Source organism: Nomascus leucogenys, chromosome 4, assembly GCF_006542625.1.
Source record: "Nomascus leucogenys isolate Asia chromosome 4, Asia_NLE_v1, whole genome shotgun sequence".
In the NCBI taxonomy this organism is placed as follows: Eukaryota; Metazoa; Chordata; class Mammalia; order Primates; family Hylobatidae; genus Nomascus; species Nomascus leucogenys.
The window spans coordinates 140,032,198-140,056,817 of NC_044384.1; the positions used below are offsets into that span (position 1 = coordinate 140,032,198).

General features: G+C 43.0%; 1 protein-coding gene across 4 annotated transcripts; it reads right to left on the minus strand.

The window, feature by feature from the left end:
- Positions 1-438: 438 nt before the first annotated feature.
- On the minus strand, positions 439-24,244 carry LOC100604978 (L-threonine 3-dehydrogenase, mitochondrial). 4 transcript variants are annotated; one of them, XM_030812382.1, is made up of 10 exons: positions 24,157-24,244; positions 14,889-15,075; positions 13,176-13,232; positions 12,989-13,031; positions 11,894-11,964; positions 9,777-9,926; positions 9,505-9,677; positions 8,329-8,419; positions 3,707-3,976; positions 439-3,115 (listed from the first exon to the last, which is right to left on the minus strand). In XM_030812382.1, the coding sequence occupies exons 2-10, from the start codon at positions 15,058-15,060 to the stop codon at positions 2,976-2,978; spliced, it is 1,167 nt and encodes a 388-aa protein (XP_030668242.1). In that variant the 5' UTR covers positions 15,061-15,075; positions 24,157-24,244; the 3' UTR covers positions 439-2,975. The 4 variants fall into 4 exon arrangements, with proteins under 4 accessions (XP_030668242.1, XP_030668240.1, XP_030668241.1 ...); XM_030812380.1 differs by lacking the exon at positions 24,157-24,244 and adding an exon at positions 23,675-23,781; XM_030812381.1 differs by lacking the exons at positions 13,176-13,232; positions 24,157-24,244 and adding an exon at positions 23,675-23,781.
- Positions 24,245-24,620: the final 376 nt, after the last annotated feature.

Genomic DNA, 24,620 nt, shown 5'->3' on the forward strand with positions numbered 1-24,620 from the left:
AGCCACTGTACTGGGTCCCACACTACACTGTTAACATGTTATTGATTGGGTTTGGAGGGGAAGACAACTTTATTATATATCTTTTAAATTGTTTGACCTCTTAATAAACATTTTTTTAAAATGACAGAATTTAAAGCATTTTCTGAACACATTCATCCCCTTACCATAAAATACAATCACAAATTGGTGAATTGGCCTATGTGAGTTAAAAAATACTAAATATCTCCCACCTACCATAGTTAAGTGTCCAAAACACTGCAGTAGCTTTCACTAACCGAGTCTGTTCCGGACTCCAGGCCACCTATCTTGCTGGCAGACATCGGGATCGCTGTTTGTATAGCAACACAAGGCACATCCCAGCAACGCCACACACAAACATGTGAGCAGAAAACTAATAACCACTGGTAGCCTGTGTAAAACATCAGAACAAAGCCAATCTTTGTATTCTTTCTTTTTTATTTATAAATGAACTATTTTTGTGGTTAAACCCACTTTTCCTTCTAAGTAGCTTTTTGGGTTATTTCCAAATTAACCATAAAAAGCCCTTTCTCCCAACAGAATGGAAAGCATTTTACAGGAAAACACTGATGGGCTCTGGGATTCCAAGATGTGCACCAGATATTGAGTGTTCAGACAGAAGGGACAACTCTAATTCTAGTCTTGGAGTACAAAGATGTCAGTGAATAAGAATCATCCAAAGAAACTGAAGCATTCCTTGTTTTTTCACTCTGATTTGAGGTCTCCTGGAGGTGTGTTTACAGATTGGGAAAGATTCAAAGAACCTGTCTGGAACAAATCCCTCCAAATGATCCCAATTAAAGGTCATCCTAGGAGCCTGGTGGAAACGCTGGAAGGTTAGGGTCTAGGAGACAAAGGTCACTCGAGTTGCTGCTTCTTATCTCATGAAAGGGAAGAATTGCTTGTTCCTTTAAGATAACTGAGAATAAATTAAGCAAACTTAAGAACTGTTTTTTAAACTATAAACAGTAAGCAATCGTTTTAAAACTCAATTATCTACCCAAATGTTCACAGTAGCATTATTCATAATAGCTTAAACAGTGCAAAAAACCTAAATGTCCCTCAATGGATGAATGGATAAAGAAAATAGAGTATTACTCATACAATGGAATATTACTTAGCAATAAATAATGAAGTATTGTTATATGCTAAAACATGGATGAACCTTGAAAATGGACTGCTTAATTTAAAAAGCCACTAAAAGACAACCACATTCCACTTACATAAAATGCTCAGAACAGACAAACCCAAGCACAGAAGTACATTAGTGGTTGCCTAGGGTGGGAAGGGCTTATATAATATGATTTCTTTGTGGGGTGTGGAAATGGCCTAAAATTAGGTTATAGTGATGGTTGCAAAACTCTTTAATACATTGAAAGCCACAGAACTATAAATAAGTGAATTTTTTGGTATGTAAACTATATCTCAAATAAATTTTCAAAAAAAGAATTCATTACTGTCTGATTTTAAAAAATAAAATCTTCGTGCCTCTCAAGAGTAGCCCAAAAGAAAAATAACAAAAAAATAAAATCTACAAACGTAAACCTTATTAAGTAGAGGAAAAAGCTACAATAATGTAACTATTAAACAAAACAATTCAATTACCTAAAAGTTATCCAGTTAATAGTCAAATAGATTTTAAATCCAGTTATGCCTTCAAAAAAGTCCACGCTTTGGCCTAACAGTTCAAAACTCCAAATGCATAACATTTTGTTATTAGGCATGTAACATAAATAAATGCCCTTTAATCCTTGATAGCTGTTATCAAATATATCCATGATTAATCTGTGGAATTGGAAGTTTCACTTCCTAGTGATTTTACACGCAGTACATTTTGAGGTCGCTGGAAAAAAGTTAACCTGTACGTATCTATACAGTATTGCACCAGAAATATTTTTTAAGTGATCGGATTGAAAGCATTTTCTGAACACACTCATGCCCTTACCATAAAATATAATCACAAATTGGTGATTTGGTCTAATTTCAACTTAAAAAGTTAACCTGTATGTATCTATATGGTAATTGCATCAGAGGGTTTAGAGTAGCCCTTCTAAAAGCTCAACCCAGGAACATCTAAAAAAAAAAAAAAAAGATGCAACAAGAAAGTGCTCTTTAGAAAACTGCATTGGTCTAAACTGGTGTGACTAGTGGGCCTCAGCTAGATTCAAACAACCAGTGTCACCTGGCATTTAATGAGTGAATCTAAAGGGGTGTAGCCCAGAAACCTGTGTATTAGACAATCTCCCTAGATGGTGACGTTGCCAGGTCAGGGAATTATGTTCCTGGGAATTACACTTAGCTCACTAACAGGAGGGCAATCAAAATAAGAGAGGGGCTACACTTTGCCAGTTATATCATTTTTAAATTCTTAATTTCCCACAGATCTAGCATCTTACAGAAAAACTAGAAATTACAAATTTTGAAGCAGTGTCAAAATATCTTGAATGTGATGGACATGGGATGAATACACCAAACATGTTTTACGTTCTGCTGGGATAGTAAAGAATACTTTTAAATAAGGAGTCCCTCTTTGAAAGTCCTTAAAATGTAATCTTTGGTCTCCAGTCAAGAGAATAATCGAGTCTTAGGAGGAATATTTAAATTGAATTTAATTAAATACAAATGTCACATACTCCCACCTTCCCAGAAATGGTCACTTCATCCCAATTAAGGAAATGGAAACTAATGATGACTTAAGCCTTATTCTGTGGAATGTGTTTAGACAAGTTCAGGCAAACAGCAAAAACTGAGAAGTCCCACTGCCATACCTACAACATTCTCAAAATGCTTAAATGTTAACTCCATTCTTTGTCTAGCAGTTCAATATGAGCTGCCAAAATTTAGTCCAGTTGGTCAGTTCCAAATAATGTAGGCTCCTTGGAGTCTATAACCTTGGAGTTGTGACAGTTCTCCTTTGACAGTGGACCAGGACACAGGAGCTCCTCTTCCAGATTCTTTCAGTTGCCTTGGGCAACTCTGGTTTCAGAACCATGGAAGTTCAACATGGCAGTCACCAACTCTGGAAGATCAAAATCATGTTTCCACCCCCAGTCCTTCCGAGCATTGCTGTCATCAAAGTTCATTGGCCAACTATCCGCTAGGAAAAGATATGCAAGAGTAGCTTAAGTTATTCAGGTCGTGGATTTGCAAAAAGGTCTTGACCATTTTATATAAAGGTCTACCGTACAAGGTACAAAACATGAAATTCCTTCGAGTAAAGCAGAACCGCTATTATGCACAGTCACCCTCTTAGGGCCGAAGACTATCAACCCATCTTTCGTCAGGCACTGTGAATTGTTACACATTATTAAAATCTCACACAACTTCATAAGAAGTTTTATACTCAAAGAGGTGCTTCCGCCCACAAATTGGCAAAGTTACAGTATTTGAAAACCTGGGACTGTTTTCATACTACCTGTTGCTTCTATTTTTCCTTGCTTTATGTTTAAACTGTAAAAATGATGAAAGGCTAACAAGCTGTTTATTTGGAATGGAATGATTTCACCCACTTTAGGTATCATTCCCCCAAATCAAAGCATCTGCTGGCTTGGGCTCAACAATTTCTTGGGCTAGGCTCCTTCTCCAAAAGGTGTTTGGACCCTTGGGAAGGATCTACGCTCTCTTTATCCTTACAAGGTTTACGTTTTCCAGGGACTCACAGTAAAGGCCTTTGCCACCGGGTACGAACCTATGGCCTGCCGAACGGCATCCACGTTGTATGTGATCTGGAATTCTGGCACGTGCTTGAGGACCTCCTGGGCCAGCTCCTCAGGTGTGAAGCTCATGGCGCTGACATTGTAGGTCCTCATGGAAAGGGACTCAGCTGGGGCCTCCATGACCTCCAGGGTGGCCCTGAGGCAGTCATCAATGTACATCATCGGCAGCCTCGTGCGGGCTTCCAGGTTGCACTCGAATTTACCATGCTTTGTGGCATCATGGAAAATCTGGACTGCATAGTCTGAAAGGGAATCCCGTGTGTGGGTTATAACAAAACAATGAACGAGCCTCTTGGATCAAGGCAGCAGTTCTCAAATGTTCTAGTCTCAGAGGCTTTTTATAACAGATCCTTAAAAATTAAGAACTCCAGTCAAGCTCAGTGACTCACGCCTGTAGTCTCAGCACTTTGGGAGGCCGAGGCAGGCAGATCACCTGAGATGAGTTCAAGGCCAGCCTGTCCAACATAGTAAAACCCCAGCTCTACTAAAAATACAAAAATTAGCCAGGTGTGATGGCACACATCTGTAATCTCAGCTACTTGGGAGGCTGAAGCATGAGAATCGCTCGAACCCAGGAGATGGAGACTGCAGTGAGCTGAGATCACGCCACTGCACTCCAGCCTGGGTGACAGAGCAAAACTCCATCTCAAAAAAAAAAAAAAAAAAAAAAAAAAAAAAAGACTTGAGAACTCCCAAAGACATCTGACTAATGTGGGTTATATCAATATTTACTGTAACAGAGTTAACTGAGAATTGTTTAGAATATTACCTTTTAAAATGACAATAAGCATATCACATATTAATATGTATAACATTTTATAGGAAAAAGAGTATATTTTCTAAACAAACAAAATTTACTGAGAAGGATAGTTTGTTGTACATTCTAAAAATCTCTTTAGGGTCTGGCTTGATAGGGGTGTGCTGGAGCCCCCATCTGCTTCTGTATCCAGTCCGTTCTTACCTCACATGCCACACCACCTCTGGAAAACTCTACAATGCATTTGTGAAAGGAGAGTGAAAAAGGCCAGTAACATCTCCATATTGATAAGATTTTTGACCCCCAAGACCCCTTGATAGTGTCTTGAGGATGCCCGGAGCTCCTCAGACCACACTTGGAGAATCACCATATTAAAAAGCAGAAGCTTTACCATTCCCTCTGAAAGTATTCCAATCGATAAAACAAGAGGGAATCCTCCCTAACACATTTTATGAGGCCAGCATCATCCTGATACCAAAGCCTGGCAGAGACACAACCAAAAAAGAGAATTTCAGACCAATATCCTTGATGAACATTGATGCAAAAATCCTCGATAAAATACTGGCAAACTGAATCCAGCAGCACATCAAAAAGCTTATACACCATGATCAAGTGGGCTTCATCCCTGGGATGCAAGGCTGGTTCAACACACACAAATCAATAACTCTAATCCAGCATATAAACAGAACTAAAGACAAAAACCACATGATTATCTCAATAGATACAGAAAAGGCCTTTGACAAAATTCAAAAACACTTCATGCTAAAAACTCTCAATAAATTAGGTATTGATGGGACATATCTCAAAATAATAAGAGCTATCTATGACAAACCCACAGCCAATATCATACTGAATGGACAAAAACTGGAAGCATTCCCTTTGAAAACTGGCACAAGACAGGGATGCCCTCTCTCACCACTCCTACTCAACATAGTGCTGGAAGTTCTGGCCAGGGCAATCAGGCAGGAGAAGGAAATAAAGGACATTCAATTACGAAAAGAGGAAGTCAAATTGTCCCTGTTTGCAGATGACATGATTGTATATCTAGAAAACCCCATTGTCTCAGCCCAAAATCTCCTTAAGCTGATTAGCAACTTCAGCAAAGTCTCAGGATACAAAATCAGTGTACAAAAATCACAAGCATTCTTGTACACCAATCACAGACAAACAGAGAGCCAAATCATGAGTGAACTCCCATTCACAATTGCTTCAGAGAGAATAAAATACCTAGGAATCCAACTTACAAGGGATGTGAAAGACCTCTTCAAGGAGAACTACAAACCACTGCTCAAGGAAATAAAAGAGGATACAAACAAATGGAAGAACATTCCATGCTCATGGGTTGGAAGAATCAATATTGTGAAAATGGCCATACTGCCCAAGGTAATTTATAGATTCAATGCCATCCCCATCAAGCTACCAATGACTTCCTTCACAGAATTGGAAAAAACTACTTTAAAGTTCATACGGAACCAAAAAAGAGCCCGCATTGCCAAGTCAATCCTAAGCCAAAAGAACAAAGCTGGAGGCATCACACTACCTGACTTCAAACTATACCACAAGGCTACAGTAACCAAAACAGCATGGTACTGGTACCACAACAGAGACATAGATCAATGGAACAGAACAGAGCCCTCAGAAATAATGTCACATATCTACAACTATCTGACAAACCTGACAAAAACAAGCAATGGGGAAAGGATTCCCTATTTAATAAATGGTGCTGGGAAAACTGGCTAGCCATATGTAGAAAGCTGAAACTGGATCCCTTCCTTACACCTTATACAAAAATTCATTCAAGATGGATTAAAGACTTACATGTTAGACCTAAAACCATAAAAACCCTAGAAGAAAACCTAGGCAATACCATTCAGGACATAGGCATGGGCAAGGACTTCATGTCTAAAACACCAAAAGCAATGGCAACAAAAGCCAAAATTGACAAATGGGATCTAATTAAACTAAAGAGCTTCTGCACAGCAAAAGAAACCACCATCAGAGTGAACGGGCCACCTACAAAATGGGAGAAAATTTTCGCAACCTACTCATCTGACAAAGGGCTAATATCCAGAATCTACAATGAACTCAAACAAATTTACAAGAAAAAAACAAACAACCCCATCAAAAAGTGGGCGAAGGACATGAACAGACACTTCTCAAAAGAAGACATTTATGCAGCCAAAAAACACATGAAAAAATGCTCACCATCACTGGCCATCAGAGAAATGCAAATCAAAACCACAGTGAGATACCATCTCACACCAGTTAGAATGGCCATCATTAAAAAGTCAGGAAACAACAGGTGCTGGAGAGGATGTGGAGAAATAGGAACACTTTTACACTGTTGGTGGGACTGTAAACTAGTTCAACCATTGTGGAAGTCAGTGTGGCGATTCCTCAGGGATCTAGAACTAGAAATACCATTTGACCCAGCCATCCCATTACTGGGTATATACCCAAAGGACTATAAATCATGCTGCTATAAAGACACATGCACACGTATGTTTATTGCGGCACTATTCACAATAGCAAGGACTTGGAACCAACCCAAATGTCCAACAACGATAGACTGGATTAAGAAAATGTGGCACATATGCACCATGGAATACTATGCAGCCATAAAAAATGATGAGTTCATGTCCTTCGTAGGGACATGGATGAAAGTGGAAACCATCATTCTCAGTAAACTATCACAAGGACAAAAAACCAAACACCGCACGTTCCCACTCATAGGTGGGAATTGAACAATGAGAACTCATGGACACAGGAAGGGGAACATCACACTCCGGGGACTGTTGTGGGGTTGGGGGAGGGGGAGGGACTGCATTAGGAGATACACCTAATGCTAAATGACGAGTTAATGGGTGCAGCAAACCAACATGGCACATGGATACATATGTAACAAACTTGCACACTGTGCACATGTACCCTAAAACCTAAAGTATAATAATAAAAATAAAATAAAATAAAAAGCAGAAGCTTTTTAAGGCCTCCTTCGAAATCCCTCTGATGTGGTCAAGTACCTTCTATATTTATTCTCAGGACCACAGATGTGGGAAGGATACCTGATACGGGACTTATGAAACAGAATGAGTGTTTGAGTCCAAAATAATAATCATACTTATGTTCCTTTCACATACACAATGCCTAGAGTCTATTTTAATAGGGCTCTCTCTGCGTGTTAAGAAACAAGAGGTTGCTGCTTGCTGGGGGTCTTCCTATACTGTGAGTCATAGATTTGTTCTTGAATATTATGTTTTATTCTGGCACTGTGGGTGGCCAATCCCGAGCTGTACTGACAACGCTGGCATGTGCTACCCTTAGTGAGTGTAAGCCAGTTGGGTTCACTGTGCCTTTAAAATGCACATTGGGAGATATTACAGAAAAACTCTGGTCAGCATACAGCTAAAAAGATACCAAATTCATTTACCACAAAGACAACTCCTCTAGCAATCAGTCAGTCTAGTTTTTTTTTTTGGTGGGTGTTTTTTTGTTGTTGTTTTTTATTTTTGAGACAGGGTCTCATTCTGTCACCCAGGCTGGAGTGCAGTGGCACGATCTCAGCTCACTGCAACCTTGGCCTTCTGGACTTAAGAGACCCTCCTGCCTCAGCCTCCCCAGTAGCTGGGACTACAGGTGCGGGCCATCATGCCTGGCCAAGTTTTGTTTATTTTTCTTAGAGATAAGGTCCCACTGTGTTGTCCAGGCTAGTCTCTGGCTAGAGTGATCCTCCTGCCTCAGCATCCCCAAGTGCTGGAATTACAGGCTTGAGCCTCTGCACCTGGCTAGAAAACCTATCTAACATATAAGAGAGATGAGAAATAGAAAACACTTAACCAGTTGTTCCTCCTCCAGGCTGGGAGTCAGCTGAAATGATTCCAGGATATCTCAGGCATCGGAAATCTAACCCATACCGGTAATGATAATACTACGAAAAAGAGAAAACGTATTCAAACACAGATACTTTAAATCAGATAGATGCAAAAAAAAAAAAAAAAAACAAACAAAAAAAAAAAAACCTCCCTTTTTCTGAAATCTCATTCCATGCAGTTGTATTTAAATACTGCTAAAGAAAATAGAGTCCTAAGTTTTTGTCTTTTAAAAAAAATCAACTTTTTGGTGATACATCAATGCTGTAAATGACACATTAGCCTACAGTAGGCATTTCCAGCCTCTCTTTGGAAAGGCGCCACTGACCATCGTCCTAAACCATTCAGCCTGAGGGCATTCCCACACACGGCACGGGGAAAGCAGAGAACAGTGGATGAGAGGGCCATGGCTATCAGAACTGGAGGAGCAGGAGGCAACTCAAATCTACTAGAGTTACAAAGATAAAGAGTATTTTGCAGTAGTTCACACCTATAATCCCAGCACTTTGGGATGCTGAAGTAGGTGGATCACTTGAGGTCAGAAGTTTGAGACCAGCCTGGCCAACATGGCAAAACACTGCCTCTACTACAAATATAAAATTTAGCTGGGCGTGGTGGCACGTGCCTATAATCCCAGCTACTTTGGAGGCTGAGGCACGAGAATCCCTTGAACCCCGGGGGCGGAGGCTGCTATGAGCTGAGATCATGCCACCACACTCCAGCCTGGGTGAGACAGCAAGACTCTGTCTCAAAAAACAAACAAACAAACAACAAAAAAACCCCAAGATGTTTGAGGTTTTCTGTAAGTTTTAGAGTTACTACCAATGGCTACCAATACTGGCAATCAGAAAGAATGGTGGGGTACAAGTAAGACAAGCAGCAAATGAAGAGATGGGGGCTGTGCATGGGGCATCCAGGAAGTGCTGAGTGTTCCCATATGGTTGAGGAGGTTTCCGGAGCTGGAGACACCTGCTACATGGCAAACCCAGTGAGTTAACTAAGCGACTCTGGGGCTGGGATCCAAGAAGAGGGAAAGTTTCTCCAGGGATGAATCACCAGGCCTTGGAGGCAAAAAGAATGAGAAAGCAAACAGCAAATCGTGCCAGCCAGGGCACATTCAGCAATCTTGCTGAGTGATGCTTACTTCTCCCATGAGCTCCGCATGGACCTTGGACACCCCGTAGATGGTCCTGGGTCTCTGAATACAGAGATCGGGGGTCGGGTTCCGGGGAGAGGTGGGTCCAAAAGCCCCAATCGTGCTAGGCACAAACAATCGCAGATTGTGTTCCGCAGCGACATCCAGGATGTTATGCAGGCCTGAAATGAACAGACACTATCAGAATCTGAAAACATCTCTTCTTAAAGAACTAGAAAAACTGGCAAATAAATCACATCCAGCCAGAGCCAGATGCTTACCAGTTATATTCACTGCTCTCGCCAGGGAAACATTTGCTTCTCCAATGGCGCTGAGCAAAGCGCTGTAATGAAACAGCCAGGTGATGCGGTTGTTTACCACGATCTCCCGAAGATTCTTGTAATCCAAGATATCAGAATAAATGAACGGACCTGCAAGGAACATAAATTGAAACCATGAATGTGAAAAGGGTTGTGAACTAAATGGACCTTTCCCCTTTCCCTCGTTGACTTGTGAATTTCACTGGTAGCCACGTGGTAACTAAGCCAGCTGGGCACTAGGCAGCATTTTTCTTGTGGAAGAATCACAAGTCAAAACCACCCTCCAGGTAATGACAGCAAATGCTCCTACAAGACCTGCCTGGGCCAGACCCTGTTCTAAGGATTTTATGTACATTTCTTTCCCACACAGCCTTGGAGGTAAACACATTTTACTGATGACGAAACAGGCACCGAGAGGTTAAGCAACTTGCCAGGATCAGAGAACAAGTGGAGGAATTGGGGTTGCAGCTAGGCATTGGGCTCCAGAGTGGGTGCTGTTCCTCCCAGCCCTGTACACACAGAGTGGCTTCACTCTGCTTCCAAGGTGCACATTTGAAAAGGAATAGAGAAACGGACTTATTAACCACCACCACCACCACCTTCGTATAGAAGAGCCAAAAATCATGAGTTTATCATACTTAATTACACAGAGGTCAAGTTGATCTTGTTCTGTGCCAATTTTCTCCACTTACAGCAAACTGTCACTCTTCCCCATGGGGAGCAGCAAAAGGCTGATGCTGAACCAGGAAGGACTAGGGGGCATTATAAAACCTTATTTTTGGGGCAGCGGGGACAGAGTCTTGCTCTGTCACTCAGGCTGGAGTGCAGTGATGCAATCATGACTCACTGCAGCCTCCATCTCCTGGGCTCAAGCGGTCCTCCCAAGTAGCTAGCACTACAGGCATGTGCCACCATGCCCAGCTAATTTTTTATTTCTTGTGGAGACAGGGTCTCACTGTATTGCCCAGGCTAGTCTTGAACTCCTGGACTCAAGTGATCCTCCCACCTCAGCCTCCCAAATTGCTGGGATTACAGCTGTGAGCCATCATGCCTAGTCATAAAAACATTTTTGAAGCAGTAAAAAACCTGACTAGAAGAGCTTGAGGTGTGTGTATCTGTGTGTGTGTGTGTGTGTGTGTGTGTGTGTGTGTGTGTGTGTGTAGTACTTTAAGAGCAATTCTACACTGTAACAACAGGATTTATTTTTCCAAATTTCTAAAGTTCCTTTTCTTCAGTACAGAACTTGATTTTTGTTTGTATTCTCTCCAAGTCAATAAGTTAACTTAAAACACAAAAAGACAGGAAACAAAGTTTTTATTTCAAATAACATCAAAATATATTATTCCAAAAACTTCAAGGTCAAAAGAATTCTTCTGTTCTTTTATCACTTGAACAGGCAGCAGCATTAGAAATACGTATTTTTTTATTATACTTTAAGTTTTAGGGTACATGTACACAATGTGCAGGTGTGTTACATATGTATCCATGAGCCATGTTGGTGTGCTGCACCCATTAATTCGTCATTTAACATTAGGTATATCTCCTAATGCTGTCCCTCCCCCCACCCCCCACCCTACAACAGTCCCCCCTGTGTGATGTTCCCCTTCCTGTGTCCACGTGCTCTCATTGTTCAATTCCCACCTATGAGTGAGAACATGCGGTGTCTGGTTTTTTGTCCTTGTGATAGTTTGCTGAGAATGACGGTTTCCAGCTTTATCCATGTCCCTACAAAGGACATGAACTCATCATTTTTTATGGCTGCAGAATATTCCATGGTGTATATGTGCCACATTTTCTTAATCCAGTCTATCGTTGTTGGACATTTGGGTTGGTTCCAAGTCTTTGATATTGTGAAAAGTGCCACAATAAACATACATGTGCATGTGTCTTTATAGCAGCATGATTTATAATCCTTTGGGTAAAATATGTATTTTTAAGTGAAATACCAGTGCCTCAATAACTTCTCTTTGAGTCATAAACTCAGCTATGAGCTGTTGCACTCACCAATTTCATGAGCCACCTCTTTGTGCTTTGAAAATTCGAGATAAAAATAAAAGCAAGACCTATTGATCTCTTACCACTGTGAAAGACATGATTGGGGGGTTTCCTTATGTCAGACAAAATCACACTGTCCTTTCCAAATTGTTTCCTAAAGGGAAAATCAACACACACAAGTTGGCAGCATCTAGGATGCAATGAGTCCTGTGAGAAGTCTTTTAAAATAAGAACTGTAATTTTCTGCCACCCTCCAAATCTCTACTTCCTCTTCATCCTCAATTTCCACACCTTCAGTTCTTGTCTCTCTCATACTCAGGCCTCTATTTCCCTGCTCACGACTCTGTCTCCTGTTTCTCCTCTCACCTGACTGTTAACCCTATGCCTGTCACCAGTTTCTTCCCATTACCCCCAGAGTTTTTACCTCTTCCTCATTATTCTTATCTTCTCTCCCCTTTTCTTATTCTCTTACCCCATTCTCTCCAAATCCCACACTCTTCCCTTCCCTGTACTTTGAGATTTGCACCTGTACTTCCCTTGGTTCTCGAACAACTAAAAGTCAAAGTGATTCATTGGGAGATGTGTGTCTCACTTTGCCTAAGTTAGGAAACAGAGAGAGAGACAGCAAAGCACCAGTCTGGAAATGTTGAGTCAAGGGCCTATGACAAGTCTGTGATATTCAGAGGCAAAATAAAAAGTATTTTAAGCTGGGCACAGTGGCTCACATCTGTAATCCCAGCACTTTGAGAAGACGAGGTGGGTGGATCACTTGAGGCCAGGAGTTAGAAGACCAGCCTGGGCAACAGCGAGAGCTCATCTCTACCAAAAATACAGAACACTAGCTGGGAGTGGTGGTATGTGCCTGTAGTCCCAGCTACTCGGGAGGCTGAGGCAGGAGAATCACTTGAACCCAGAAGGTGGAGATTATAGTGAGCTGGAATTGCACCACTGCACTCCAGCCTGGGTGACAGACTGAGGCTCCATCTCAAAAAAAAAAAAAATCTATATCTATATCTATATCTCTATATATCTATATCTATATCTATAGCAGTTACTTAGATATATCTTAACAATGGTAAGGAGTAAGAGGAGAGAGAAAAGAAGTTTAAAAGGCATCCCAATGAGCTCCATATACTTAAGAACTCAGATTTTAAATTTCAAGTTTTTAGGGCTCTTACCTCAAAAGATTAGCAAGCCCCACTCCCAGCTGGCCAAGACCACCTAGATGAAGAAGAAAAAAAGTGAAGCTTTAATGCAAATCTAAACAGTTCAATTATTCCCAGAATGTAATAACTGAGTGAGACTAGTTTTCAGTCTTAGCTAACTACGTAAGTCCTAGGTTGAGCTGATATAACTGCTGCTTACTTGCAATCTTCCCAGGAACATGGTGCAGCACTTGGAAATGCAATGATCTCCACCAGGCTAGGACAGAGAACAATGCAGGTAACATTCGCTTCAGTGACAACACTCTCACCAGCATGGAGTGGTTCCAAGAAAGAGGAAAAGCAAGGGCATAAGAAGAGGAAAATCTCAAAGCCAGACAGGCGTCTGGAATTTCTTGGGACAGGAACTCAATCCTGGCCTTCATTATTTTGATGACCTTTGAAGCTTGTCTGCTATAGGTGACAAAATCATTCAAAACCAGTATGAACAGATTCATGTCCACCTCTGGTGAGATGAGGCAGAACCCCATCCTCCATTAGAAGTGGAATGAGACATAAAAGGGCAACGAGGCAGGGAGAAACCAAGAAGTCATTTGAAAAAGGGACAGACAACTGATTCAACAAGGTGCCACTGAGAAAGTTAAAATGAATAGTACAGTTTCCAGTGTGAAGGATTAAACATGCCATTGATAGAAATGGGAGGCCAGTGGGCTAGGAGCACATGTGGGAAGGACAACAGTCCACTTCATTTGAGAGAAACTGATGAGGCAGGAAGATATAAAAGCGGGACTTCCTGTAAGCATTTGTTAACTTGGGAGTAAAACCAGGACACCCTGAAAGATGCATCATTATTGGAGGTGAGAGGGAATAAAACACACACTCGAACAACACGATGGGTGAATCCGAAGTAAGGCACAGAGGGAAATCTACTAAGCTTGAAACTTATTTCAGCATTAGAAGTGGACAAGGCAGTAAAAGAGTGTACACACACACACACACACACACACACACACACACACGAAAATGAGAAGGATAATGCTATAAAACCAAGGGAAGAAAGCCTGGCAAGAAAGAGAAAGAAGTAAAACATGTCCATCAAACTGGAGGTAGGCTTGGGCTGGCTGGAAGTGACAGAGTAAAGTCTGGAGTGAGAAGGATACAAAATTAGGGCTGAACATATTTGAGGTGAGGAGGTTCAGGGAGCGAGTCACTGGCAATGATGAGCTCAATGGCAACAACGAGCTCAAGGGCCATGATGAGCTGGAGGACAACAATGAACGCTGTGTCAACAAGTCCCTTGGCCAGACGCTAACTTACCTTCTCTATTTCCAACACGCAAATGTGCAATAACAGTGTGGGATTAATGACTCTGAGTTTAGGTTCAGGAGTCTGGCCAAGGAACAGCGTGCCTAACACCAGAATCAATGTTCTAGTCCCAGCGCCCTCCTGTCCGCTAGCCTTCGCTCCCCAGGCTGATCCAAATATGGAAGGGAACCAAGTTCCAGAGCAGCTATTTGGCCCCCAGTGTCCTAGATTCCTTCCAACAACAACAAAAATTATGGCAGGAAAACCAAGTGCTGGCAACAGTGATGAAATAAGGATTTGGATTTGCAAAATTCTAAAAAACAAACAAAAAAGCCAACAGTGAAAAAGGCAGTGTCTGATCAATAAGATCAGCTGCTCTAATTTAAAACTGTTGTATTATAAAATACCTGTTTCTGAAATCCTTTTCATAGTACAGAGAATAAATCCAGATTCCGTCATCTGGCCAAGCCTGTTTTTGCTGCATTATCGGCTACAGAGACAGGCAGTATGGTTCGGATAGCATACTACACATTCCAGAAACAAAGGCACAGACACATAGCACAGGAAAGAATCAAGCCATGGAAGTAGAAAAAAGGAAAGAAAAACTAACCTGTAATTAAGACTCGTGGATGGTCTGTGTCAGAGAAAGACGCAGAGTGGAAGCTAGCATCTGCTGGAATTTGCCGAGAAGAGATGCCCAGAAAGTGGACCGGCAGGACCGGCGTCCAACAGCCACAGGCTGGGCCCTGCCCCACTCGCCTCAGCATCCTCATGAGCAGCATTTTCTTTTCAAATACCTTGTGAGAAAAAAGGAGCAGAGGTAACGATGTGACCTTTTATCCCTCCAGCTCTTCAAAACAAACTCTTCAGCTAAAATGAACGCTAAGATTGTCAGTGAAGGAGCAAAGCTATGCTTTTATTTATATGATTTTTTTAAAGCTATGCTTTTAGATTCAGGAATCGAACTAAAGAGACTGCTGAGTTCGCTGACAGGAAGCCAGTCGAGGGCCTCCTGTGAGCCAGGCCCTGTGATAAAGGGATAAAGTGTTGCTCACACAAAGTCCAGCCAAACAAAGGCCGAACTGAGATTCAGAACTGACACCGCACAACACTGACACCAGCTGGGATCTAATGCAACAGAGGCGGTAACTACACAGAGAACCTGCCCATCACAGGGACAAAGTCGGTGGATCCTAGCAAAGGCTTTAAGTCTTGACCACAAAGGCTTGACTAAAGCAAAGGCTTTAAGTCTTGACTACAACTGTTATCAACTTGTCCACACAACGTCTAAGAATACAAATGGGTCCCAGATTAAATACAAAGTGCCCTATAACTCTTGTGTTAACACTCACATGTTATGATGAACCAGCCTAGAAAAGCAGAGGGTTAAGATAAAAGGATTAAAAGGCCCACAGCAATATTGAGTAAGTTGTGAAGGATTTTTGTTTTTCCATCATCTCTGTAGAAAGGGTAACGCAGAAAAGCCATTTTCTCATTGTTTCAAAGATCACATAATTTAATTTGGTCTAGCTCCTCCTCATCATCAGCTTTAGTAGTACCAGCTGACCATGAAATCAGCCCTGGCCTTAGAGGTCAAGACAGTCCAGTCACATATGGCTTGAGACTGCCACGTTCCTCAACCTGTCCCCAACACCCAGGCAGGCATGTCTTGAGAGTAAACCAGAGCTGCCCAGCTTGCTTTGCTGGTTCTAACAGCAAATCCCCCACCCTCCCTACAGGCAGGCCTACCACACACTCACACTGACCTGTGGCCTCTACTCACTCGCCCGCCCGCTGGAAGATGAAGATCTCTTCCAACAGAAAAGGCAGGTGAGCTTCAAAGCCAACTCAGGTGTCCTAACCCCTCAAGCATCTTCTATTTTGCATTATAAAGGGAGAAAAAGTAACAAACCACAGTTAGAGACATTTCCTGTAAGATATGAACTTACAGGAAGGTACTCAGTGCCTCAAGTAGATTTAAGACAGTGATTCCAAGTTAAATGCCAGAAAGCAGAAGCTTTCTTGCAATTCCTAATCATACCAAAACCCAAATTACAGGAAACAAAAGGAAAATAATGTCTTTTCAAAACATACACCTTTCACACCTTTCTGGTTCATGAGGGTTTTGCCCTTTACTACTCCAAAACAAGACAGGTGGAACCTGCCGGGTGGCTTCTGTGGGGTCAGTGACTGGACCCACCAGGTGTCCAGCATCTATAAGACACCTGAGGCCCTTCACCCCAGCTAATGTTGCAAATAAGTGAGCAGAAGAGAAACTTCTCACCGTTGGCACATTTCAATTTTCACTGCACAGGCCCAAAGTGATGAGGCAGGTGTCCAGGATGGGCCACATTACAGGAAAGTCCTGAGCTTTTCCTCAAGCAGCCCTTAGAGGAACACTAAGGGTAACCACTGCTGCCACCTGAAACCAGGTAAGAACTTGGATTCTTTTTCTTTTTTTTTTTTTTTTTTTTTTGAGACGGAGTCTCGCTCTGTCGCCCAGGCTGGAGTGCAGTGGCGCGATCTCGGCTCACTGCAAGCTCCGCCTCCCGGGTTCACGCCATTCTCCTGCCTCAGCCTCTCCGAGTAGCTGGGACTACAGGCGCCTGCCACCACGCCCGGCTAATTTTTTTTTATATTTTTAGTAGAGACGGGGTTTCACCGTGGTCTCGATCTCCTAACCTCGTGATCCGCCTGCCTCGGCCTCCCAAAGCGCTGGGATTACAAGCGTGAGCCACCGCACCCGGCTGGATTCTTTTTCTTTTCTTTTTTTTTTGAGACAGAGTCTGGCTCTGTCGCCCAGGCTGGAGTGCACTGGCGTGATCTCGGCTCACTGCAAACTCCGCCTCCTGGGTTCACGCCATTCTCCTGCCTCAGCCTCCCAAGTAGCTGGAACTACAGGCGCCTGCCACCACGCCCGGCTAATTGTTTTGTATTTTTTTAGTAGAGACAGGGTTTCACCGTGTTAGCCAGGATGGTCTCGATCTCCTGACCTCATGATCCACCTGCCTCGGCTTCCCAAAGTGCTGGGATTACAGGCGTGAGCCACCATGCCTGGCCAAGAACTTGGATTCTTACAGTCACTTATTTCAGCAAGTGCAAAGGGATATTGAGGAAGCCCAGAGACAACATTTCCCAGAACATTTGAGACTGAAAGACAATTCCAATTCCCGAAAGCAAAATAATGAATGGTCACAGTTAAAAAGGGTTTGTTTTTTTTTTTAATTTAAAAATTGAAAACATTGGAGCTGCGGGGAAAAGGAAACCCTAAAGGTATAAGACAGGTACAAATGTATTCATCTCTTTCTCCACAAAGGGCAAGCATGAAGGAGGCACCCAACAAATTGTTAATTGAATGTGAAGTTTTAGTTCAACAACATGGACAGTTCGTAATGGAGTTGGTTCTTCTTATTCCACTATTATAAGTAGCTAACATTTTTTGCTGTTTATATGCCACAAGCTGGTGAGTGCTTAACAGCACTACCACAAGCCCCACTGCCCTAGAAAACCTAGTTCTTAACTGCCGCGCAGCAATACTGCCTCTATTACAGAATCGCTTTAACAATACATAGGTATTAAAAACAAAAATAAAATTTAAAAACCCTCCAACCATCTACAGCATGTAGCTTTTCTTCTTGTTCCTGCCAAGTTAAACTTAATGCTCTTCAGGCAGAAGTTCTCTAACTTTTTGGTCTTAAAACTCCTTTATACTCTTAAAAATGGAGAACTCCAAAAAGCTGTTAATGTTGGCTGTATCTATTAATAATTAGTGTTAGAAAACAAATAAATGTTTAACATCGTTATTAATTCATTTAAAAACAATAAACATGTTAACATAAACATCATTATTAAAATAACTACATTTTGGGGAGGCTGATGCAGGAGAATTGCTTGAACCGGGGATGTGGAGGTTGCAGTGAGCCGAGATGGTGCCACTGCACTCCACTCCAGCCTGGGAGACAGAGCAAGACTACATCTCAAAAACAAACAAACCAACTGTTTTCCAATACAAAAAATATTCAGTGGAAGGAGGGCCATTATTTTAAACTTTATACTTCTCTTTGATTAAAAAAAAAACTAGATTTTCATATACGCTTCTGTAATTTGTTGCTCTAATTGAAAAAAAAATCCAAACAGCAGTGAAAAGAGGAAATGGTATTTTATTCATTTTTTCAAATAACTCTGGATGTTCATCTTTGCTACCACTCCAAAACTCAATCCATCAGTCTTCTTAAAGGTTAGTTGTGATGTGGAATCTGAAACCTTATCAATGAACTTTTTGTACTTTTCTACATTAAAACTTACTTTAACGCTTTAAATCAATGGTCTCCAACCTTTTTAGCACCAGGGACCAGATTTGTGGAAGACAATCTTCCGTGGACTGGGAGGAAAGGGGGTGGTTTCGGGATGATTCAAGCATACTCCATTTATTGTGCACTTCATTTCTATTATTATAGCATTGTAATATAAAATAATTATTGGTTCAGTAAGTTATACACCTTGTCCAAATAGTAACACACTTCACTATATAATATTAAAAAGTCCTACTAGGTAATATCACCACTGGTCTCATCAGAAAATTACTGAGTATGGGGAAGCTGTCAAGCTCATGGTGGTAAATACAAATTAATTGGCAACAAACACTGTTAGTTGTTTCCTTGAAGTGACATGCTCACTTCGTTCATGTTTTAGAATACGTCTGGCAATTATCCAAGTATGAATACTCATTGTTTGTCAGTCTGTCAAGCAAAAATGGTTTTCTCTTAAGAAAAGTGGCCAGTTCCCGGGCGCGGTGGCTCACGCTTGTAATCCCAGCACTTTGGGAGGCCAAGGCGGGCGGATCACGAGGTCAGGAGATCGAGACCATGGTGAAACCCCGTCTCTACTAAAAATACAAAAAAATTAGCCGGGCGTGGTGGCGGGCGCCTGTAGTCCCAGCTACTCGGAGAGGCTGAGGCAGGAGAATGGCATGAACCCGGGAGGCGGAGCTTGCAGTGAGCCGAGATCGCGCCACTGCACTCCAGCCTGGGCGACAGAGCGAGACTCCGTCTCAAAAAAAAAAAAAAAAAAAGAAAAGAAAAGTAAAGTGGCCAGTTCAGCTCACAATTCAATCACACACTGCTTTACCTGAAGACAACCATCACACTTTGAAATATGTCACAGAACGCTTTATGGGCACTTTCCTACACTATACAGCATATCAAAGAGATGCATACTCATAAGTCAAGATTTAATCCGGAGAGTCATTTTTACTGTTTCAACGGGACATTCTTAAGTAAAGCTGGCAATTTTCTCTTATTTTTTATTTAAAGCATAGGGTGGTAAAGAATACAGTGACGACTAGAACAGCTTGGTAGCGTCTGCCTTGATTTGCACAAAGGCACCAGGAGTTTCACCCAGCATTGCTCTGGCACCATCAGTGCAAATTCAATGCACTTATTCCAGAATGAACCACAAAATTCAAAAAAGTTATTCAACACTTTGAATATCTTGGCACTACTCATGTTTGCTACCAAGCATTCACTAAAAAGATACTCTCTATTATAAAGATAAAGGATTGTATATTGTATTACATATTACAATAAAAAGATTATCTAAAAAGGTATTGATTGGTTTGGTGCTGATACCAGAAGAATACAAGCAAAATGGCACCTCTCGTCTTCCTTCCATTTGTAAGGCAGAAATACACTTCTACAGTCAATATACTAACTGGGTCTTGACGTTTCAGCTAAATCTTTAATTTGGCAGATTACTGTATCATTGGAAAGTTGAAGTGCTATGAGCTCTTTCAGTGCTTTTTCATCTAAACAAGGCTTTATCGTGTCTTTCTGCAACCAATGCAACTTGATAATTTACCCTGCTTTATGCTTCAACTTTGTCGGTTTTAGTTTGAAAAGCTATGACAAAAATTTCTGGCTTTTAAAAAGCTCATTATATCCACACTTAAGCAATTCCATTCATTTTTCTTTAGAGGACTCTGAATGGTTGGTCTCAAAATAATGCTACTGGCACCATAATACTATTGAAAATGGTTCTCTGGCATAAGATTCATAAGACCAATTACTAACAGCTATAAAGCTGAGGAAAGCTTTCACTTTGCCTTAGTTTTGCCCATTTCTCTGGAGTAAATTCCTCCCTTTCATGAGTCAGAAGCTCTGATATATTCATTTCATTTTTTTTCCGCATTTTAGGCAAATGTGGTGCAGCTGTGAGCTGAAAAATCAAGTTTTCTAATATCCAATTTAAGCCAATAATCTATCCTTAAATAGAAAAATATATAAATATCCTTTTATTTTAGAATAAAATATTATTACATTCAAAAATAATTTTATACCATTTGAAATTTTACAAAGGCTTTCCAATCAAGACTACAGAGTGTAGTTTTTGTTGTCTTTTCATATAGGCACAGAAAACTCTGGGATTTCAAATTAATAACTTATTAAAAGAAAACAAGGTCACAGATATAACAGGTCTAAGTGAAGACAGCGAGTGCACAGTAGAAATACTCAGTGCAAATTGAGTTCATCTCTGAAAATGCAGATATTTTTATCCTAACCCTAACACCTTAGAAGGTTGAGAAACAGAAGAATACACAAGCACAAATCCCATTAGTCATCAGAGGCAAAGCTCTCTGCAAGTCATGTAATCTCTGGGAAACTCACTGCACACTTGTGAGAGAAAAAATGAAAAAGGTAAATACCATCTTAGCACTCTTTTTAAAAATAGTTTTGACCTCATGGACCCTACAAAAGGTTTCAGAGACCCTCCACAGTTCCCCAGATTACAACTGGAGAACAGCTGTTCTAAAGTAAAACTTTCTTTGCCAAGCTAGATACTAAATTTACATAGAGAAAGCCATCAAAGATGATTTTCAGTCCCTCCTGCCTAAAGATCAAATAATAGCCCATACTTTCTCTCCCAAGCACCTTGTTCACTTTAATTGCAAGGGATAAAGAGGAAAAGGTTAACATACTCTCCTCCACAAATAATGAAGCACTTTCCCAACCTGGGCCTCTCTGGGTTGGTCATGGAAGGTCACGACTTCTTCCATGCCACTGCATATACACTTAGGTGCATTAACAGCAGCAGCAGTCACACAGCAGCGGCATCTGGAAGTGAGCGGGCGATACAAATACAGACTCACAGCTCAGCTGGCTTGAGTGATTGCTTGCACATGGGTGGGTGGTGAAGGTGTCAGGAATATGAAGGTCTCTAATTTGGGCCGCTGCAAGAATGGGCTTTCTAGAGAAGAAGCAGGTCAGGTAAGAAGACAAGTGAGTTTGGTTGTGAACCTGTTGGGTTTAGGTGCCAGAACACCATATATTTGTCTCTCCCAGGAAGTTGTGATGCGTGTTCGTACTCACTCAGTGCTGTGTCTAAGAGGCAGACAGTAATGGGAAACCATCACAGGTTTACATCTCAAAAAATCAAATGATCCTGTTCTCAGGGAAAAAAAGTTACTTCAGTTTATTGGGGGTGGGGGTGGGGAGGGGACTTAATTCAACTATGATTGCTCTAAAGATACATTTTTTTTTAGATATTAAGGAAACTTCCACCCATAATACCGAAGGCAACTAGATACGCAACATCAGTTTTCCTCGATGTTCTTGCTGTCATGAGATCTCCCAACATTTCTGGCTGTAATTACTCTTAGGTATGGAGACAGTAAAAGATGTATTAAGTAATGTCTTTAACAATTAAGCGTGAAACTAAGATATCCAGCCTCCAACAGATGAACGGATAAAGAAAATAGAGTCTACACATACAATGGAAGTTTTTCAGCCTTAAAAAAGAAGGGAATTCTGACACTTGCTACAACATGGATGAAGCTCACAGTCATCAGGCTAAGTGAAATAAACCAGTCACCAAAGGACAAACACTGTATGCCGCCACTGACGTGCATTATTTAAAGTACTCAAAAAATCATAGAAACATAAAGTAGAAAGGTAACTGCTTGCCAAGGGCTGGGGTAGAGGCAGAGACATTAGTGTTTAATGAGCGCAGTTTCAGTTTTGCAAGATGAACAAGTGCTGGAGATTGACTGCACAACAACGTCAATATACTTAACGCTACTGAACTGTATGCTTAGAAATGTTTAGGATGGTAAATCTAACGTTATGTGATAGGAATCACAACTAAAACCTACAACAGAAAAAAAGTTTTACAGTGTTCAGCACCAAGAAGTGACCTGCATGCATATATGTATATATGTATCTGAAGAGCGAGAAAACTTGCCTAACATATATCAATATTGCCCCCAGAGACCCAGCAAACTCCAACTCCTCCAGCCCTTGTCCTCTCTCCGCCTCCACTTGCAAACGTGCTTAAACCTACTACTCTCCCACTGCCCGCTCCTTCCTTCCAGCCTCAGGGGTCTGCAGCAGCATTTCCGCTGCTGGCACCTTCATGCCTAGCCCCTCACGTCGGGCCTTCCCTGCTCTCAACTCAGCGATAACTGCCCAGTTTACAGCTTCCTGGCGCCAATGCCCCCTGCCCCCTCCCCACCTCTAACTTAATACCTATATGTACATGCCCACCTTCATTTTCACTGGGCTCCCCCACTCCAATCTTATTCTGCCTTAAGGAGCAAGAACGTTTACCAGACGCATTTTCAAGGCAGTCTGGGCTTTAAAACCTCTGACTCATTACATCATCATCATCACCAATGCATCCTCTTAATAGCAATGATCCAAGGAAAAATCAGGCTCCTCGTAACTACGAAGCGTTGGCGAAGCATCTGCTTTCCTGAACTCTTATTTAACCCTCACAACAACCCAGAAGCTGGGACCTTTTCCCCATTTTTCAGAATCCACTGACCGGCCCAAGGTCAGGCAGTTACTAACTACCAAGAGAGGTAGGTCCACGGTGTCCCATACCCTCTACTTCCACCATCCCGACTCTTCCCACTCAAGAGAAGAGATGAGATCCGGTGCCTAAGAGGAGGCAAAGCGGAAGAAACACTCCAAGGGCCACGCAAGGGGCACCTTTCCTGGCAGCCTCACCCCTCCCCCGGGGGAGAGCACGGACCAACCAGGGGTTCGGGGCCGGCAGCCCGCCTCGCTGTGTGCGCCTGGCTTCTTGCCTTGCCAAATCTAAAGTTTCGGCGTCCTCAGAAAGGGGGCAATCACCGTGCCATCCCAATAGATTGTTGAGAGCATTTAATAAAAGCAGTCAATCTATGAAAAGCACTGTGCAAACTGCAGGGTCCGTGTAAAGGCTCAATCCACATTCGCTTTCTGTCTCTCTCTCTTTTTTTTTTTTTTTTTTTTTTTTTTTAACTCTCTGAGCTGGTAAAGTCTGGGCATTACGTGGGGATGATCCGAAAGCTAGAAAGGATCGAGAAAAATCCCAAAGCTCTAAGCGTGAGCTAGGGAGAGTCTCAGAGGGAGGTCTGACCTGCAGAGCGGCAGTGTCCTCCTCCCGTGCGCGGCTGCCCGGGACGAGAAGCCCGTGGGGCATCCAGGATGAGGACGCGATGTCTCAGCCTGGGCGGGTGGACAGCCTGTGCGGTCCCACCCTCCGCAAGCGATGGCTTCCCAAAGTCTGGACAAACCGGTTTCGCGGGGCCGGCCATGCCTGCCCCTCTTCCCGGCGTGGGAAACCCTTTCAAAAGTGGAGGGGAGCGCGTGTCGCGACCTGTCAACCCCGGCTGCTCCTGGGCCCTCCCCGCACCGGGCTCCGGCGCCGCCCCTCCTGACTCTGCGACCACGGCCGGGGACCCTGCGCGCGCCCGGGAGTGCAGAGTCTCCGGCGCCGCGCAGAGCTCGCCCCGACCCTGGCCAGCCCCGGACAACTCGCTCCGCGGCCAGTGCCCACTCCAAGATGTGGCTCGGCTCCCGCCTCCGCTGGGGGAGATATCGGGCGACCCCCACACTGACCTTCCTGCGCACCCCGCGCAGACTACGAACCCAGACCCGGAGCTGCCAGCAGACCCAGCGCAGCCGGACCCCGCGCCTTTATCCCGCCCCGCCCCGCCCGGCGCACCAATCCCCGGCCGAGGAGGGGCCGCGTGGAGCCGCGGGGGGCGGGCCGCGCACGCCCCCCGCAGGGAGGACTCAGGGACAGTCATGGCCCCGGGAGCGTCCGCGCGCATCGCCCCCCTCCGCGGCGCCAGCCCTGGCGTCCGTGCGTGGCCCCGCCGGGGATGGGGCGACGCGGTCAGAGCCGCACGCGACCGAAATCCGCAGTCTGGAGCCGCAGAGCGCGCGGTCTTGCTGTTTAGCGGCTCCCTCGCAAGTTACGTGGGGAAGAAACGCACGGCTCCCTCGCAAGTTACGTGGGGAAGAAACGCGGGGCGCAGGAGAGACAGGTGGAAAAGTTTGCGGTGTAGCTGGCCCAGGAT

Excerpts from the sequence above, each read along its gene's own strand:
- LOC100604978 (XM_030812380.1), bottom strand. The coding sequence starts at position 23,737 with ATGCCCCACGGGCTTCTCGTCCCGGGCAGCCGCGCACGGGAGGAGGAC. Across the intron at positions 13,233-14,888 it reads TCCACGAGTCTTAATTACAG|CCTGGTGGAGATCATTGCAT; the intron begins GTTAGTTTTTCT and ends TCTCTGTCCTAG. Across the intron at positions 13,032-13,175 it reads TGTTCCTGGGAAGATTGCAA|GTGGTCTTGGCCAGCTGGGA; the intron begins GTAAGCAGCAGT and ends TTCTTCATCTAG.